The 16,610-nt window shown below is 48.1% G+C and overlaps 1 protein-coding gene across 1 annotated transcript in view; it reads left to right on the forward strand.

The window, feature by feature from the left end:
* The window catches only part of LOC307153687 (cadherin-7), a 106,604-nt gene that overhangs the window by 8,356 nt on the left and 81,638 nt on the right, over nt 1–16,610 (forward strand). The window contains exon 2 of the mRNA XM_079863305.1: nt 4,944–5,238. Coding sequence (XP_079719431.1) covers nt 4,944–5,238 — 295 coding nt within the window. The remainder of the gene's footprint in view (nt 1–4,943; nt 5,239–16,610) is intronic.

Below are 16,610 nucleotides of genomic sequence, written 5' to 3' on the forward strand. Positions count from 1 at the left end.
TTCCATTAGCGGCCGTGTTATGCTCAAGGTGGTTCCAGTGCATCTGCATTATGAAGATCGTGCCTTGGATACCTTTGCCCTCCTGGATGACGGATCAGAGCGAACGATCCTGCTTTCCACTGCCGTTGAAGCACTGGGCATTCAGGGTGTTCCTGAAGATCTGGACCATATCATTGTTCCATATCCTTCCAGATTTCTCCCATCTACCGACCACAGGTTACTTATCAGATCAGTCATGCCTTTACTGCTGATCACCTTAACCTGTCGCGCCAGTCCTATCCTGTGGAGCTGTTAAAGCGGAAGTACAGACACTTGAGAGGACTTCCCATCCGTACCCTTACCGATGTCCAACCATTTCTCCTTATTGGTTCCGACCAGCCCCACCTTACAACACCTACTGAGCCTGTTCGATGGGGCGGGCCGGGAGTGCCAGTTGCTGTTCGTACCAGCTTGGGATGGACACTTCAGGGTCCTGTTCCTTCTATGGGTTGTCCTTCCACCCCTTCCCAGTGCTGGTTTACCTCTTTGGTTTCTGTCCAAGATGAGCTCCTTCACCATGTTCAGAGATTGTGACAGTTGGATACAATTCCTTACCGTGAGAGTAACAAAGTTACTCGTTCCAAGCAAGACCAGGAAGCCCTTCAGCTGCTTGACCTCAAGACCATTACCCTAGAGATAGAAGGTGTTCGTCGCCTCGCCACTCCCCTTCTTCGCCGTAGAGACATGCCGTTATTGAATGCTCCGAGAGATTCAGTCTTGCCTACCCTCCTCAGCGGGGAACGGCGTCTGCTGAAGGATCCTGAGAAAGCCGAGACCTACCGAACAGAGATACGTAGACTCCAAGAGACCGGATCCGTGTAGTTCCTGATCCTGTTCCTGATTCCCCTGAGTGTTGGTACATTCCTCACCATCTTGTTAGCCACAATGGAAAGTCCCAGCTTGTCTTTAATTGTTCACATCAGTACAGAGGTCAGAGTCTTAACCAGCACTTATTGCCCGGACCTACCCTTGGAGCCTCGTTGTTAGGTGTCCTCCTTCGTTTCCGAGAGCATCCTGTAGCCATAAACGGAGATATTAAGGCGATGTTCCCTGAAGATCGTCCTCTACTCCGTTTTCTATGGCGAGACCTGCAGATGGATGAGGCTCCTCAGACCTTCGAGTGGTTAGTCCTACCCTTTGGTACCACCTCCTGTCCTTGTTGTGCTATCTATGCACTCCAGCGCCACACCTGTCAGCACCCCTTGACAGATGAGGAGATTCGTTTCTCTGCCGAGAGATGTTTTTATGTTGATAATTGCCTACCTACTGCTGATGCAGCCCATAGTCTGATTGATTGCCTGCGTACTATCCTTTCCGAAGCAGGATTTGAGATCCGTCAGTGGGCCTTTAACGATCCTGCTGTATTAAGTCACCTACCTCCAGACGCTCAAGCTACTAGTGTGGAGTTCTGGCTGACGCAGAAGTCCGACGTCCTCTTTCCTACCTTGCTACCCTAAACCGATGGTCCCGAGGACCCCCTTTCCTTCTCCTTGACCCTCGAGAATGGCCGGTCCTTCCTAATCCTGAGTCTAGTGAAGATCCAGCGGAGTTGCAGAAGTCTAACTTTCATGGAGTTGTTGCCTCACCTACCACTTGTAGCCACCCTGATAGATGGAATTATCCTACCTGGTTAGACCTGCTGGACGCCACTGCCCGAAACCTTCAAAGTGACCCAGTTCCTGACACCGGTCCAGAAGCCACAGATTATCGTCAAGCTGAAGCCCATGTCCTTAAACATGTCCAACAGGAATCCTTCTCTGAAGATTACCACCTGTTAGAATCTGGGAAGACAGTTAAACCTAGTAGCCATCTAGTCACCTTGGCTCCGGAGCTGGATCCTTTTAGTGGCTTGATTAGAGTGGGTGGTCGTTTGAGGAGAGTGGCCGACTTTGCGGATTCTGTTCTCCATCCTGTAGTCCTAGACCCTAAGCATCCAGTTACTCACCTGATCATCCATCAGTACGACAACCAACTGCATCATCCTGGATCAGAACGGCTGTTTGCTGAAATAAAGAGGTGTTATTGGATCCTGCGAGGCCGTGAAGCTGTTCGACGTTTTCAGCATACCTGTTCGGAATGTTGTTGGTGGAGAGCCCAACCTTCGGTGCCTCAGATGTCTGATCTACCCTCTGCCCGTCTCCAGCTTTACAATCTTGCCTTCCATTCATGTGGCATGGATTGCTTTGGTCCTTTCCTGATCAAAATTGGAAGACGTATCGAGAAGCGTTGGGGTATTCTCTTTAAGTGTCTCACCACAAGAGCAGTACACCTAGACTTACTCCCTAGCTTGAGTACTGATTCCTCTCTTATGGCCCTTAGGAGGTTCATCGCTAGGTGAGGCACCCCAACCCAGTCCCTTTCGTGGAGGCGAGCGTGAGTTGCGGGAAGCATTTGCTGCCTTAGCTCCTGACCTGCAGCGTCATCTTGCTCACCAGAAGATCCACTTCTGCTTTAATCCCCCAGCAGCCCCTCACTTTGGTGGGGTTTGGGAGAGGGAGGTGAGATTTGCCAAGTCAGCTTTGTATACCATTTTGGGCTCCCAGTCGGTTCCTTAGGAGGTCCTGATGACAATTTTGTTGGAAGTCGAGGCTATCTTTTACTCAAAACCTGTGGGCTATGTATCCTCCGATGTAGCCGATATTGACCTGATGGATCGTTGCCACAAGTCATTGAATCTGAAATGTTGAGTCTCAGAAGATGGAGACATTCCCAGATCCTGGCAGATCGATTCTGGTCCAGATTCATCTGTGATTACCTTCCCACTCTGCAGACCAGGCAGAAATGGCAAGCTTCGCCTCCTGACCTCCAAGAGCATACCTACGTCATGATTGTTGACCCTCAGTTGCCCCGAGGTTTATGGCCTGTAGGTGAAGTCATTCAGACACACCTGAGCCCCGATGGCCATAACAGATCAGCAGATGTGCAGATCAAGGGTAAAATCTACACCAGACCAGTTGCCCGCTTGGTTGTCCAACCAACATTGCCTTCAGATGATCCTGGAGTTCCTAACCCTCATTAATAGATTAGCCTTTCCTGAATACAAAGATGCTTCTCATCTTTGAGGGTGGCTTTTGTAAAGGCTCCTTTAAGAGAGGAATTTTATTCTGACATAGTGTATCGGTTTCGGACTGAGCACTCTCTCGAGTGAAGCTGCTGTTGCCTGCTGAACTGTTATGTTGCGCCGATTTCTGAAAGGACATTTATTCTTGTTATCTGTGATATTTGCTGCAGAAGTTGCCTTGAGGTGTTAGTCATTGACCTACAAGTAAGCATGTTTGCCTTATGTTTGTGTTTATAGAGATTGGTATTTAGTTATTTATAACTGCGTCACACACGCATGTTCAGACATGCCCTCAGCTGTTGTTTCTCTTAGTCTGGCTTAATGACGCTGTTCCATATGTGATTATTTCTTCTTTATTGCGATGTATATCACTGTTTTTGTTTTTTTGATGAGTCCTTTGGGATGTGAATTTGATATTTTGAGCTGTTTATATCAAACAAGCAATTACAATCTGATGTGCTGAGTTATCCATATATAGAGTGATGTTTATCATGTTAGATGACTGCTTATGGTCTATAATGTACAATGTGATACCTTATTTTCCTTTATTGGATTGTATATTCCATGGTGAAATGTTACTGATGAGGATTTAGTGTGCTTTGGCTGCCTTTATGTACCAATGGATGTTTATTATTGTATATATGCCCAGCCATTCTTGTTATTCACTATCCTTTATGGTATTTTTTGTTTTCCAGACTATTGCCTCTACTGCCTGTAATTGATACCTACCTGTGAAATACCTGTACCTTTGCGGCTTGTTCTTTTATCAATACGTCTTATATTAAACTGTGCTCTGACAGGCACCCAGAGGGGTTCACTCATCTAATTACAAATCAGATCCAGACAGTCAAAGTCTCCCAAACATGATACAGGACTCTCAAGTGTCACGCATTGAGCGTGACAGTCATTTATTTCAGTCTTTTGTCACGCACTCCCGCCACACATTGTATTTTTCACGTGGAAAAACTATTTATAATATATTTAATATGCCGCAGCGCCCAAAATTTCTCTGGCCCCGCCGCTCTCACTATGGAACCGGCAGGAATCAAGCGCGTCTCCCCTGGAGTTCTTAGTCGAGCCTGCCACTTATCAGCCAATAAAAAAAAAGAAAGGGGCTACTCAATAGCTAATCAGAAAATAGCACTATTGTATCTGAGTAAGATTTAATGCAACAACCAATGAAAGGGATGCCACTCTTGCCTGTCTTCAAAACTTGAGAGCCCTGATGATAAAAACTGCAAATTAATTTTTAATATCTCAAATGGTTTTACCATGACAAGGCAAAACATTAAAGGAAACACAAAAAAGGGAAAGCGGAAGTGTCACATGTCTTGTAGGTGGTGTATGATTGATCATGGATGATCACATGGATGTGGATATTGTTCTTCTCAGTCATAGCACCGCCAACTGGCAGCAGAAAGTGTGGCTCTTATTACAAAATGAAGGGAGAGGATCTTGCACACTTTTTCAAAACAAACGACATGATTGCAAAGATTTAAATAAATGCTGTAAAACACTGAGGAAGTTCCTCCATGACTGAAATGTTTGTTACTTTTACATGCACTGAGCACTTTATTTTTGCACATGGAAAAAAATTAACAAAATTGCTTGACTGCAGTTCCAGGTGTGTACATGCAAAGAAAACTTCAAAAGTGAGATTCTAAAAGTTTAAAAGTTGTGCTGAAATAGTCATTTAGGTTTATTATAACTTCACTGTAATTTATTTTACTGTTTTGTTTAAAAGCTGTTATCCATTTATTCACATCTAAATGTCAGAGCATTAAACTGCTGTATTGTGTGTTCTGGTTGTCTACAAGTCTGTGTTGTGTGTGTTTTTTCACAGCTGCATTCAGATGTGGATAAGGGTGATGGAAATGTCCGGTACGTGTTGACAGGGGAGGGAGCATCTTCAGTCTTCACTATCGATGAGAATACAGGAGACATCCATGCTACCAAACGCCTGGACCGAGAGGAACAGGGTTATTACACGCTACGTGCTCAAGCGGTCGACCGCGAAACTAGCCTTCCGCTAGAGGACGAGTCTCAGTTCATTGTGAAGGTCCAGGACATCAATGACAACGAGCCCAAGTTCCTGGACGGGCCGTACACCTCAGGAGTGCCCGAAATGTCTCCTCTCGGTACGTTCATTTAACTAATCTTTGCTCATCTTCAAAAGCTTATGATTACTTTCTTAGAAGGACACGTATAAAAATACATTTAAAAATAGCCAAGAACTACCAATCAAAAAGTTGGGATCGGTATGATAATTTAAAATGTTTTTAAAGTAAGTTTCTTCTGCTCTCAGAGATGGCATTTATTTGACAAACAAGGGCTGTCCAAAAAAAATAAAAAAACTCTTGTGTGTGTAGAAACTACTTCACAGATTCAGTATCTGCCATTGCTAGTTAAAAAAAAAAAGTCTAAGCCTTTGTTACTAAACTGATGAAAACGTCATGTTAGAACAAGGAAAGGTGAATTGGGCTGTTTCTTGAAGTAACACGAGGCAGGACATGCTAATAATCTCTATTTAATCTGTATTTCTCTGCAGTGTGTTATTGAAGACTAAAAACTTACTGTTTAATGTTATGTATCTGTATTATTTTTCTTTATTCATTTTCATAATAATTTCATAATGTATTTTGTCAAGTCAGAGTTGTATGTGCATGTGTTGAATGCTATAGATAGCATGGAACCATGTGAGGATCACATGAGACAGGTGGATGAGCTATATTTTGTAGAGGGGTATGTACAATGTAACATGTTTCGACTAATGCAGATGTAAACAACAAGGATAGTGTGCCATGTGTGAGCATGATGACATATGTACCATTTTTAAACCTAAGCAACATAGTTTGTACCATAAAAGGAAGTCTCTCTGTAATGTATATAAGCTCAATCTTACTGTACCGCCGCAGAGAAACATAAAGGCAGTGAAACCTAAAGGCATGAGGGCGTGAGAGGAAACAGAGATGATGGGGTAAGGAAGGAGAAACCCAGAGAAAATGTTTACAGCTAGTATGATGGGGTGAGAAGATAGAGAAATGGGGAACAGAGAAATCTAGAATGAAGACCACCTATCATGTAGCCTTATATTCTTATATGCCTGTTTCTCTCCTATGCTGACTAGGGGTTGCACGACTACGGATTTCTGCTAGTCGATTTCTTATCAAAACAATACTCGAGTTACTCGACTACTCGTGGTTCATGCTACTGTAAATGAAAAGACATGAAATAGCTAGATCTTATCAATAAACATTTATTAATTCATAGCCTAATGCAACAATTACATAAGTAAACTCTCAAAACATAATGACATTTCATTTTTACATTTTCATGTAACAGTCTAAGTCCAAATAAATAGCCGTTCTTGCCTTTCATTTGACGTCTGCTTCTAGGGGCCGTTCACATATCGCGTCTTTTTCGCGCTCAAGTTCGTTATTTCAAATGTAGGCACGCGGCGAGCGCGCTCATAATGGAAGCAGCGTGGTGCGCTAGTTTTTCCAGTTTTCCCTAGTTTTGCCGTGGCGAGATGAAAACATCTCAACTTTTCAGAATGCCTCAAGCGCACCGCAGGTCATGTGACAAAAACCAATCAGCTTCGGCCTTTCCGTAACATCATCGAAAGCTCGGCCGAACAGCTGATGGTAGCTGTACAGGGCGGGTTTTTCCTTCTCATCTCCAGAAATATATGTCACAGGTCGCGGTGGGCAACTACCAGGAAATGACCCAGCCGCACCCCTCTTGAATTTGGGACACCACTGTGAGGAGCTGACACCACGGGCACACAGGCAGACAGAGGACAACCAGACTAAATGAGATTTAAAAAGGTTTTATTTAATAATAAAAAAAAGTAATAATTAAAAAGAAGGAAGGTTTCGACTTCTTGCAGCTAGCCCACACTGCACTGGCTTGCTCCTCTTCACGGGGCTCAGGTGGACAGAGAATGGTGACTTCTTCAGCGAAGCTGAACTGGTTCTCTACACGGGCTCAGGCGGACAGAGAATGGTGGCTTCTTCAGTGAAGCTGAACTGGTTCTCTACACGGGCTCAGGCGGACAGAGAATGGTGGCTTCTTCAGTGAAGCTGAACTGGTTCTCTTCACGGGCTCAGGCGGACAGAGAATAGTGGCTTCTTCAGTGAAGCTGAACTGGTTCTCTACACGGGCTCAGGCGGACAGAGAATGGTGGCTTCTTCAGTGAAGCTGAACTGGTTCTCTTCAGCAGGCTCAGGCGGACAGAGAATGGTGGCTTCTTCAGCGAAGCTGAACTGGTTCTCTTCATGGGGCTCAGGCGGACAGAGAATGGTGACTTCTTCAGCAAAGCTGAACTGGTTCTCTTCATGGGGCTCAGGCGGACAGAGAATAGTGGCTTCTTCAGTGAAGCTGAACTGGTTCTCTTCAGCAGGCTCAGGCGGACAGAGAATAGTGGCTTCTTCAGTGAAGCTGAACTGGTTCTCTTCAGCAGGCTCAGGCGGACAGAGAATGGTGGCTTCTTCAGCGAAGCTGAACTGGTTCTCTTCATGGGGCTCAGGCGGACAGAGAATAGTGGCTTCTTCAGTGAAGCTGAACTAGTTCTCTTCACCAGGCTCAGGTGGACAGAGAATAGTGGCTTCTTCAGTGAAGCTGAACTGGTTCTCTACACGGGGCTCAGGCGGACAGAGAATGGTGGCTTCTTCAGCGAAGCTGAACTGGTTCTCTTCATGGGGCTCAGGCGGACAGAGAATGGTGGCTTCTTCAGCGAAGCTGAACTGGTTCTCTTCATGGGGCTCAGGCGGACAGAGAATAGTGGCTTCTTCAGTGAAGCTGAACTGGTTCTCTTCACCAGGCTCAGGTGGACAGAGAATAGTGGCTTCTTCAGTGAAGCTGAACTGGTTCTCTTCAGCAGGCTCAGGCGGACAGAGAATGGTGGCTTCTTCAGCGAAGCTGAACTGGTTCTCTTCATGGGGCTCAGGCGGACAGAGAATAGTGGCTTCTTCAGTGAAGCTGAACTAGTTCTCTACACGGGGCTCAGGCGGACAGAGAATGGTGGCTTCTTCAGTGAAGCTGAACTGGTTCTCTACACGGGGCTCAGGCGGACAGAGAATGGTGGCTTCTTCAGCGAAGCTGAACTGGTTCTCTTCACGGGGCTCAGGCGGACAGAGAATAGTGGCTTTTTCAGTGAAGCTGAACTGGTTCTCTTCATGGGGCTCAGGCGGACAGAGAATAGTGGCTTCTTCAGTGAAGCTGAACTGGTTCTCTTCACGGGGCTCAGGCGGACAGAGAATAGTGGCTTCTTCAGTGAAGCTGAACTGGTTCTCTTCACCAGGCTCAGGTGGACAGAGAATAGTGGCTTCTTCAGTGAAGCTGAACTGGTTCTATACACGGGGCTCAGGCGGACAGAGAATGGTGGCTTCTTCAGCGAAGCTGAACTGGTTCTCTTCATGGGGCTCAGGCGGACAGAGAATGGTGGCTTCTTCAGCGAAGCTGAACTGGTTCTCTTCATGGGGCTCAGGCGGAAAGAGAATGGTGACTTCTTCAGCGAAGCTGAACTGGTTCTCTTCATGGGGCTCAGGCGGACAGAGAATAGTGGCTTCTTCAGTGAAGCTGAACTGGTTCTCTTCAGCAGGCTCAGGCGGACAGAGAATAGTGGCTTCTTCAGTGAAGCTGAACTGGTTCTCTTCAGCAGGCTCAGGCGGACAGAGAATAGTGGCTTCTTCAGTGAAGCTGAACTGGTTCTCTTCAGCAGGCTCAGGCGGACAGAGAATGGTGGCTTCTTCAGCGAAGCTGAACTGGTTCTCTTCACCAGGCTCAGGTGGACAGAGAATAGTGGCTTCTTCAGTGAAGCTGAACTGGTTCTCTACACGGGGCTCAGGCGGACAGAGAATGGTGGCTTCTTCAGCGAAGCTGAACTGGTTCTCTTCATGGGGCTCAGGCGGACAGAGAATGGTGGCTTCTTCAGCGAAGCTGAACTGGTTCTCTTCATGGGGCTCAGGCGGACAGAGAATGGTGGCTTCTTCAGCGAAGCTGAACTGGTTCTCTTCACCAGGCTCAGGTGGACAGAGAATAGTGGCTTCTTCAGTGAAGCTGAACTGGTTCTCTACACGGGGCTCAGGCGGACAGAGAATGGTGGCTTCTTCAGCGAAGCTGAACTGGTTCTCTTCATGGGGCTCAGGCGGACAGAGAATAGTGGCTTCTTCAGTGAAGCTGAACTGGTTCTCTTCAGCAGGCTCAGGCGGACAGAGAATAGTGGCTTCTTCAGTGAAGCTGAACTGGTTCTCTTCAGCAGGCTCAGGCGGACAGAGAATGGTGGCTTCTTCAGCGAAGCTGAACTGGTTCTCTTCATGGGGCTCAGGCGGACAGAGAATAGTGGCTTCTTCAGTGAAGCTGAACTGGTTCTCTTCAGCAGGCTCAGGCGGACAGAGAATAGTGGCTTCTTCAGTGAAGCTGAACTGGTTCTCTTCAGCAGGCTCAGGCGGACAGAGAATGGTGGCTTCTTCAGCGAAGCTGAACTGGTTCTCTTCATGGGGCTCAGGTGGACAGAGAATAGTGGCTTCTTCAGTGAAGCTGAACTGGTTCTCTACACGGGGCTCAGGCGGACAGAGAATGGTGGCTTCTTCAGCGAAGCTGAACTGGTTCTCTTCACGGGGCTCAGGCGGACAGAGAATAGTGGCTTTTTCAGTGAAGCTGAACTGGTTCTCTTCATGGGGCTCAGGCGGACAGAGAATAGTGGCTTCTTCAGTGAAGCTGAACTGGTTCTCTTCACGGGGCTCAGGCGGACAGAGAATAGTGGCTTCTTCAGTGAAGCTGAACTGGTTCTCTTCACCAGGCTCAGGTGGACAGAGAATAGTGGCTTCTTCAGTGAAGCTGAACTGGTTCTCTACACGGGGCTCAGGCGGACAGAGAATGGTGGCTTCTTCAGCGAAGCTGAACTGGTTCTCTTCATGGGGCTCAGGCGGACAGAGAATGGTGGCTTCTTCAGCGAAGCTGAACTGGTTCTCTTCATGGGGCTCAGGCGGACAGAGAATGGTGACTTCTTCAGCGAAGCTGAACTGGTTCTCTTCATGGGGCTCAGGCGGACAGAGAATAGTGGCTTCTTCAGTGAAGCTGAACTGGTTCTCTTCACCAGGCTCAGGTGGACAGAGAATAGTGGCTTCTTCAGTGAAGCTGAACTGGTTCTCTACATGGGGCTCAGGCGGACAGAGAATAGTGGCTTCTTCAGTGAAGCTGAACTGGTTCTCTTCACCAGGCTCAGGTGGACAGAGAATAGTGGCTTCTTCAGTGAAGCTGAACTGGTTCTCTACATGGGGCTCAGGCGGACAGAGAATGGTGGCTTCTTCAGTGAAGCTGAACTGGTTCTCTTCATGGGGCTCAGGCGGACAGAGAATAGTGGCTTCTTCAGTGAAGCTGAACTGGTTCTCTTCACCAGGCTCAGGTGGACAGAGAATAGTGGCTTCTTCAGTGAAGCTGAACTGGTTCTCTACACGGGGCTCAGGCGGACAGAGAATGGTGGCTTCTTCAGCGAAGCTGAACTGGTTCTCTTCACCAGGCTCAGGCGGACAGAGAATAGTGGCTTCTTCAGTGAAGCTGAACTGGTTCTCTTCACGGGGCTCAGGCGGACAGAGAATGGTGACTTCTTCAGCGAAGCTGAACTGGTTCTCTTCACCAGGCTCAGGTGGACAGAGAATAGTGGCTTCTTCAGTGAAGCTGAACTGGTTCTCTACACGGGGCTCAGGCGGACAGAGAATGGTGGCTTCTTCAGCGAAGCTGAACTGGTTCTCTTCACGGGGCTCAGGCGGACAGAGAATAGTGACTTCTTCAGCGAAGCTGAACTGGTTCTCTTCACGGGTCTCAGGCGGACAGAGAATGGTGGCTTCTTCAGCGAAGCTGAACTGGTTCTCTTCACCAGGCTCAGGCGGACAGAGAATAGTGGCTTCTTCAGTGAAGCTGAACTGGTTCTCTTCATGGGGCTCAGGCGGACAGAGAATAGTGGCTTCTTCAGTGAAGCTGAACTGGTTCTCTTCATGGGGCTCAGGCGGACAGAGAATGGTGACTTCTTCAGCGAAGCTGAACTGGTTCTCTTCATGGGGCTCAGGCAGACAGAGAATGGTGACTTCTTCAGCGAAGCTGAACTGGTTCTCTACACGGGGCTCAGGCGGACAGAGAATGGTGGCTTCTTCAGCGAAGCTGAACTGGTTCTCTTCATGGGGCTCAGGCGGACAGAGAATGGTGACTTCTTCAGCGAAGCTGAACTGGTTCTCTTCATGGGGCTCAGGCGGACAGAGAATGGTGACTTCTTCAGCGAAGCTGAACTGGTTCTCTACACGGGGCTCAGGCGGACAGAGAATGGTGGCTTCTTCAGCGAAGCTGAACTGGTTCTCTTCATGGGGCTCAGGCGGACAGAGAATAGTGGCTTCTTCAGTGAAGCTGAACTGGTTCTCTTCAGCAGGCTCAGGCGGACAGAGAATAGTGGCTTCTTCAGTGAAGCTGAACTGGTTCTCTTCATGGGGCTCAGGCGGACAGAGAATAGTGGCTTCTTCAGTGAAGCTGAACTGGTTCTCTTCATGGGGCTCAGGCGGACAGAGAATAGTGGCTTCTTCAGTGAAGCTGAACTGGTTCTCTTCATGGGGCTCAGGCGGACAGAGAATGGTGGCTTCTTCAGCGAAGCTGAACTGGTTCTCTTCATGGGGCTCAGGCGGACAGAGAATGGTGACTTCTTCAGCGAAGCTGAACTGGTTCTCTTCATGGGGCTCAGGCGGACAGAGAATAGTGGCTTCTTCAGTGAAGCTGAACTAGTTCTCTTCACCAGGCTCAGGTGGACAGAGAATAGTGGCTTCTTCAGTGAAGCTGAACTGGTTCTCTACACGGGGCTCAGGCGGACAGAGAATGGTGGCTTCTTCAGCGAAGCTGAACTGGTTCTCTTCACGGGGCTCAGGCGGACAGAGAATAGTGGCTTTTTCAGTGAAGCTGAACTGGTTCTCTTCATGGGGCTCAGGCGGACAGAGAATAGTGGCTTCTTCAGTGAAGCTGAACTGGTTCTCTTCACGGGGCTCAGGCGGACAGAGAATAGTGGCTTCTTCAGTGAAGCTGAACTGGTTCTCTTCACCAGGCTCAGGTGGACAGAGAATAGTGGCTTCTTCAGTGAAGCTGAACTGGTTCTCTACACAGGGCTCAGGCGGACAGAGAATGGTGGCTTCTTCAGCGAAGCTGAACTGGTTCTCTTCATGGGGCTCAGGCGGACAGAGAATGGTGGCTTCTTCAGCGAAGCTGAACTGGTTCTCTTCATGGGGCTCAGGCGGACAGAGAATGGTGACTTCTTCAGCGAAGCTGAACTGGTTCTCTACACGGGGCTCAGGCGGACAGAGAATGGTGGCTTCTTCAGCGAAGCTGAACTGGTTCTCTTCACCAGGCTCAGGCGGACAGAGAATAGTGGCTTCTTCAGTGAAGCTGAACTGGTTCTCTTCACGGGGCTCAGGCGGACAGAGAATGGTGACTTCTTCAGCGAAGCTGAACTGGTTCTCTTCACCAGGCTCAGGTGGACAGAGAATAGTGGCTTCTTCAGTGAAGCTGAACTGGTTCTCTACACGGGGCTCAGGCGGACAGAGAATAGTGGCTTCTTCAGTGAAGCTGAACTGGTTCTCTTCATGGGGCTCAGGCGGACAGAGAATAGTGGCTTCTTCAGTGAAGCTGAACTGGTTCTCTACACGGGGCTCAGGCGGACAGAGAATAGTGACTTCTTCAGCGAAGCTGAACTGGTTCTCTTCATGGGGCTCAGGCGGACAGAGAATAGTGGCTTCTTCAGTGAAGCTGAACTGGTTCTCTTCACGGGTCTCAGGCGGACAGAGAATAGTGGCTTCTTCAGCGAAGCTGAACTGGTTCTCTTCACCAGGCTCAGGCGGACAGAGAATAGTGGCTTCTTCAGTGAAGCTGAACTGGTTCTCTTCATGGGGCTCAGGCGGACAGAGAATAGTGGCTTCTTCAGTGAAGCTGAACTGGTTCTCTTCATGGGGCTCAGGCGGACAGAGAATAGTGGCTTCTTCAGCGAAGCTGAACTGGTTCTCTTCATGGGGCTCAGGCGGACAGAGAATGGTGACTTCTTCAGCGAAGCTGAACTGGTTCTCTTCATGGGGCTCAGGCGGACAGAGAATGGTGACTTCTTCAGCGAAGCTGAACTGGTTCTCTTCACGGGGCTCAGGCGGACAGAGAATAGTGGCTTCTTCAGTGAAGCTGAACTGGTTCTCTTCACGGGTCTCAGGCGGACAGAGAATAGTGGCTTCTTCAGTGAAGCTGAACTGGTTCTCTTCACGGGTCTCAGGCGGACAGAGAATAGTGGCTTCTTCAGCGAAGCTGAACTGGTTCTCTTCACCAGGCTCAGGCGGACAGAGAATAGTGGCTTCTTCAGTGAAGCTGAACTGGTTCTCTTCATGGGGCTCAGGCGGACAGAGAATAGTGGCTTCTTCAGTGAAGCTGAACTGGTTCTCTTCATGGGGCTCAGGCGGACAGAGAATAGTGGCTTCTTCAGTGAAGCTGAACTGGTTCTCTTCACGGGTCTCAGGCGGACAGAGAATAGTGGCTTCTTCAGCGAAGCTGAACTGGTTCTCTTCACCAGGCTCAGGCGGACAGAGAATAGTGGCTTCTTCAGTGAAGCTGAACTGGTTCTCTTCATGGGGCTCAGGCGGACAGAGAATAGTGGCTTCTTCAGTGAAGCTGAACTGGTTCTCTTCATGGGGCTCAGGCGGACAGAGAATAGTGGCTTCTTCAGCGAAGCTGAACTGGTTCTCTTCATGGGGCTCAGGCGGACAGAGAATGGTGACTTCTTCAGCGAAGCTGAACTGGTTCTCTTCATGGGGCTCAGGCGGACAGAGAATGGTGACTTCTTCAGCGAAGCTGAACTGGTTCTCTTCACGGGGCTCAGGCGGACAGAGAATAGTGGCTTCTTCAGTGAAGCTGAACTGGTTCTCTTCACGGGTCTCAGGCGGACAGAGAATAGTGGCTTCTTCAGTGAAGCTGAACTGGTTCTCTTCACGGGTCTCAGGCGGACAGAGAATAGTGGCTTCTTCAGCGAAGCTGAACTGGTTCTCTTCACCAGGCTCAGGCGGACAGAGAATAGTGGCTTCTTCAGTGAAGCTGAACTGGTTCTCTTCATGGGGCTCAGGCGGACAGAGAATAGTGGCTTCTTCAGTGAAGCTGAACTGGTTCTCTTCATGGGGCTCAGGCGGACAGAGAATAGTGGCTTCTTCAGTGAAGCTGAACTGGTTCTCTTCACGGGTCTCAGGCGGACAGAGAATAGTGGCTTCTTCAGCGAAGCTGAACTGGTTCTCTTCACCAGGCTCAGGCGGACAGAGAATAGTGGCTTCTTCAGTGAAGCTGAACTGGTTCTCTTCATGGGGCTCAGGCGGACAGAGAATAGTGGCTTCTTCAGTGAAGCTGAACTGGTTCTCTTCATGGGGCTCAGGCGGACAGAGAATAGTGGCTTCTTCAGCGAAGCTGAACTGGTTCTCTTCATGGGGCTCAGGCGGACAGAGAATGGTGACTTCTTCAGCGAAGCTGAACTGGTTCTCTTCATGGGGCTCAGGCGGACAGAGAATGGTGACTTCTTCAGCGAAGCTGAACTGGTTCTCTTCACGGGGCTCAGGCAGTCAGAAATGGATATCGTTGCTTCAACAAAGCTGAAGCGATCACTGCTGGAGACATAATACCACAAGCGGTGAAAAGAAAATCATCCACTGATTCATCTAGTCGAAGTAATGGAAAGGAGTTCACCACCGGTTGATCTCATTCATTGGATTCCGAGACAAAAAAAAGATATTTCCAGAAATGGGCTGGATCTCTTCGTGCCTTCGCTATGCACTCCCACTCGTGTTTCACTACAATCCACACAGAATAGCACACGTGATTATATCAATATATAGCACTGCAAATCTTCATAACTCACAGCTTAGGGTGTTGGCAGGGGCTTCCAATCCTCAGTTCTTCAATACAATCTCCTTAACATCCACAAAGCATAAAGTGTCCAATCCTCTCCAAAAGATAAGTTATAAGTCGTAAAGTTTCCTTGTACCTTCCAAAACATCCATCACATCATAATCCAAGCAATGTATAACACTTATCTCTCCTTAATGATGAATTCCTGCTGATAGTTCGATCTCCATTCTCCAAGTATCCAATTCCTCTTCCCATCCAGAACAAACACACTAGCTGTAGCACCCGACTGACGAATCCACGTTGGCAGGGACACAAACGGCTGAAGCACACACTGGAAAACACACACAGAAGACGATCCAAAAAGAACAACTTCCAGCCAACACTGACCTCGAAGGCGACACCCCCCCGAAAACCAACACCACTGTTCAGAACATGAAGCCCTTTTGTATCTCTTCCTCTCACTGTGATCTCCAATCACCGCTGATTTGCGTCCTTCTCACACCTGGAATCAATCGTCAGTTAATGCTTTTGCCCGGAGTTACAGGAACCGGAGCGCTCCCGGGTCCCACGCCGAAAGCGCTCCCCCCCGGAAATCATGACCGTGCACAAAGGTTCCGCCCATTCGAACAAAAGTTCCACCTCTTCATTCGTCACCTGTGACATATATCTAGTAGTAAAGCTAATGCAAGGGTTAGAAATCAATTAATCCTTTGCTGATACTTCTTCGTCGTCATCATGGAGAGCGCAGTTCATGGTTGCATAGCAACGACAGACGCCATGGGAGCGCAAGCGCTTGTAGGAGACAGCGGCACGGCCGCGCTTTCCACACGTTTTTAGACGCAATATGTGAACGGCCTCTTGCAGAGTTGGCCAATTACAATATTTTTGTCATCCTTGATGAAATACTTCCACACATCTGACCTGTGGTGTCTGTTGGTGACGTTCGCCATTTTTAATTCATTTATGGTTAATGGACTCTCGAGTAGTCGATTGTTTCCGACAGCGTCGACTAGTGGTTGAAGTAGTCGATCTATCGACTACTCGACTAGTCTATGCAAGCCCTAATGCTGACACATGCATTAATGATAAATCTCTTGGCAAAAGTTACTGGTGTAGCTTCCACGATTCAACCATAATGGGGAAAGCATGATGATTTTTTTTTAAATCTACAGTTATTGAAGAATGTCTGAAAACTGATACCAACTAAAGAAAATGATTTACAGAATGAGATTATTACAAAACTCCTGTGAGATAAGGAAATGATAAGCTTTTGCCTGTTTTCTCAATATTATATATTTTAAGGCACAGAATTGTGTGCTTTTACTCTCAAGATGCAGTGAGCCACTGAATGTGTCAAATCTTGAAAACTGAACATGAAAATAACCAAGAGCTTTCCGAAGCACAAGAACATGACAAATGAGAGCGAGAGCAAGAGACAAACACACAGTCACTAAAATTAAACATGGAGGCAGAAGCTGCCAAAGGATCAGGTCGCTGATGTCTCAGATCATCAGACATCTCCTGAAGGATTCTGAAGCTTAATGCTCCTTGCCTGAGGACCCTGTCAGAACGGGATTCTTAGATTCAACTTCCAGGTTATGTTGGAGTGACA

The sequence above is a fragment of the Squalius cephalus genome, assembly GCF_949319135.1.
Source record: "Squalius cephalus genome assembly, chromosome: 25".
In the NCBI taxonomy this organism is placed as follows: Eukaryota; Metazoa; Chordata; class Actinopteri; order Cypriniformes; family Leuciscidae; genus Squalius; species Squalius cephalus.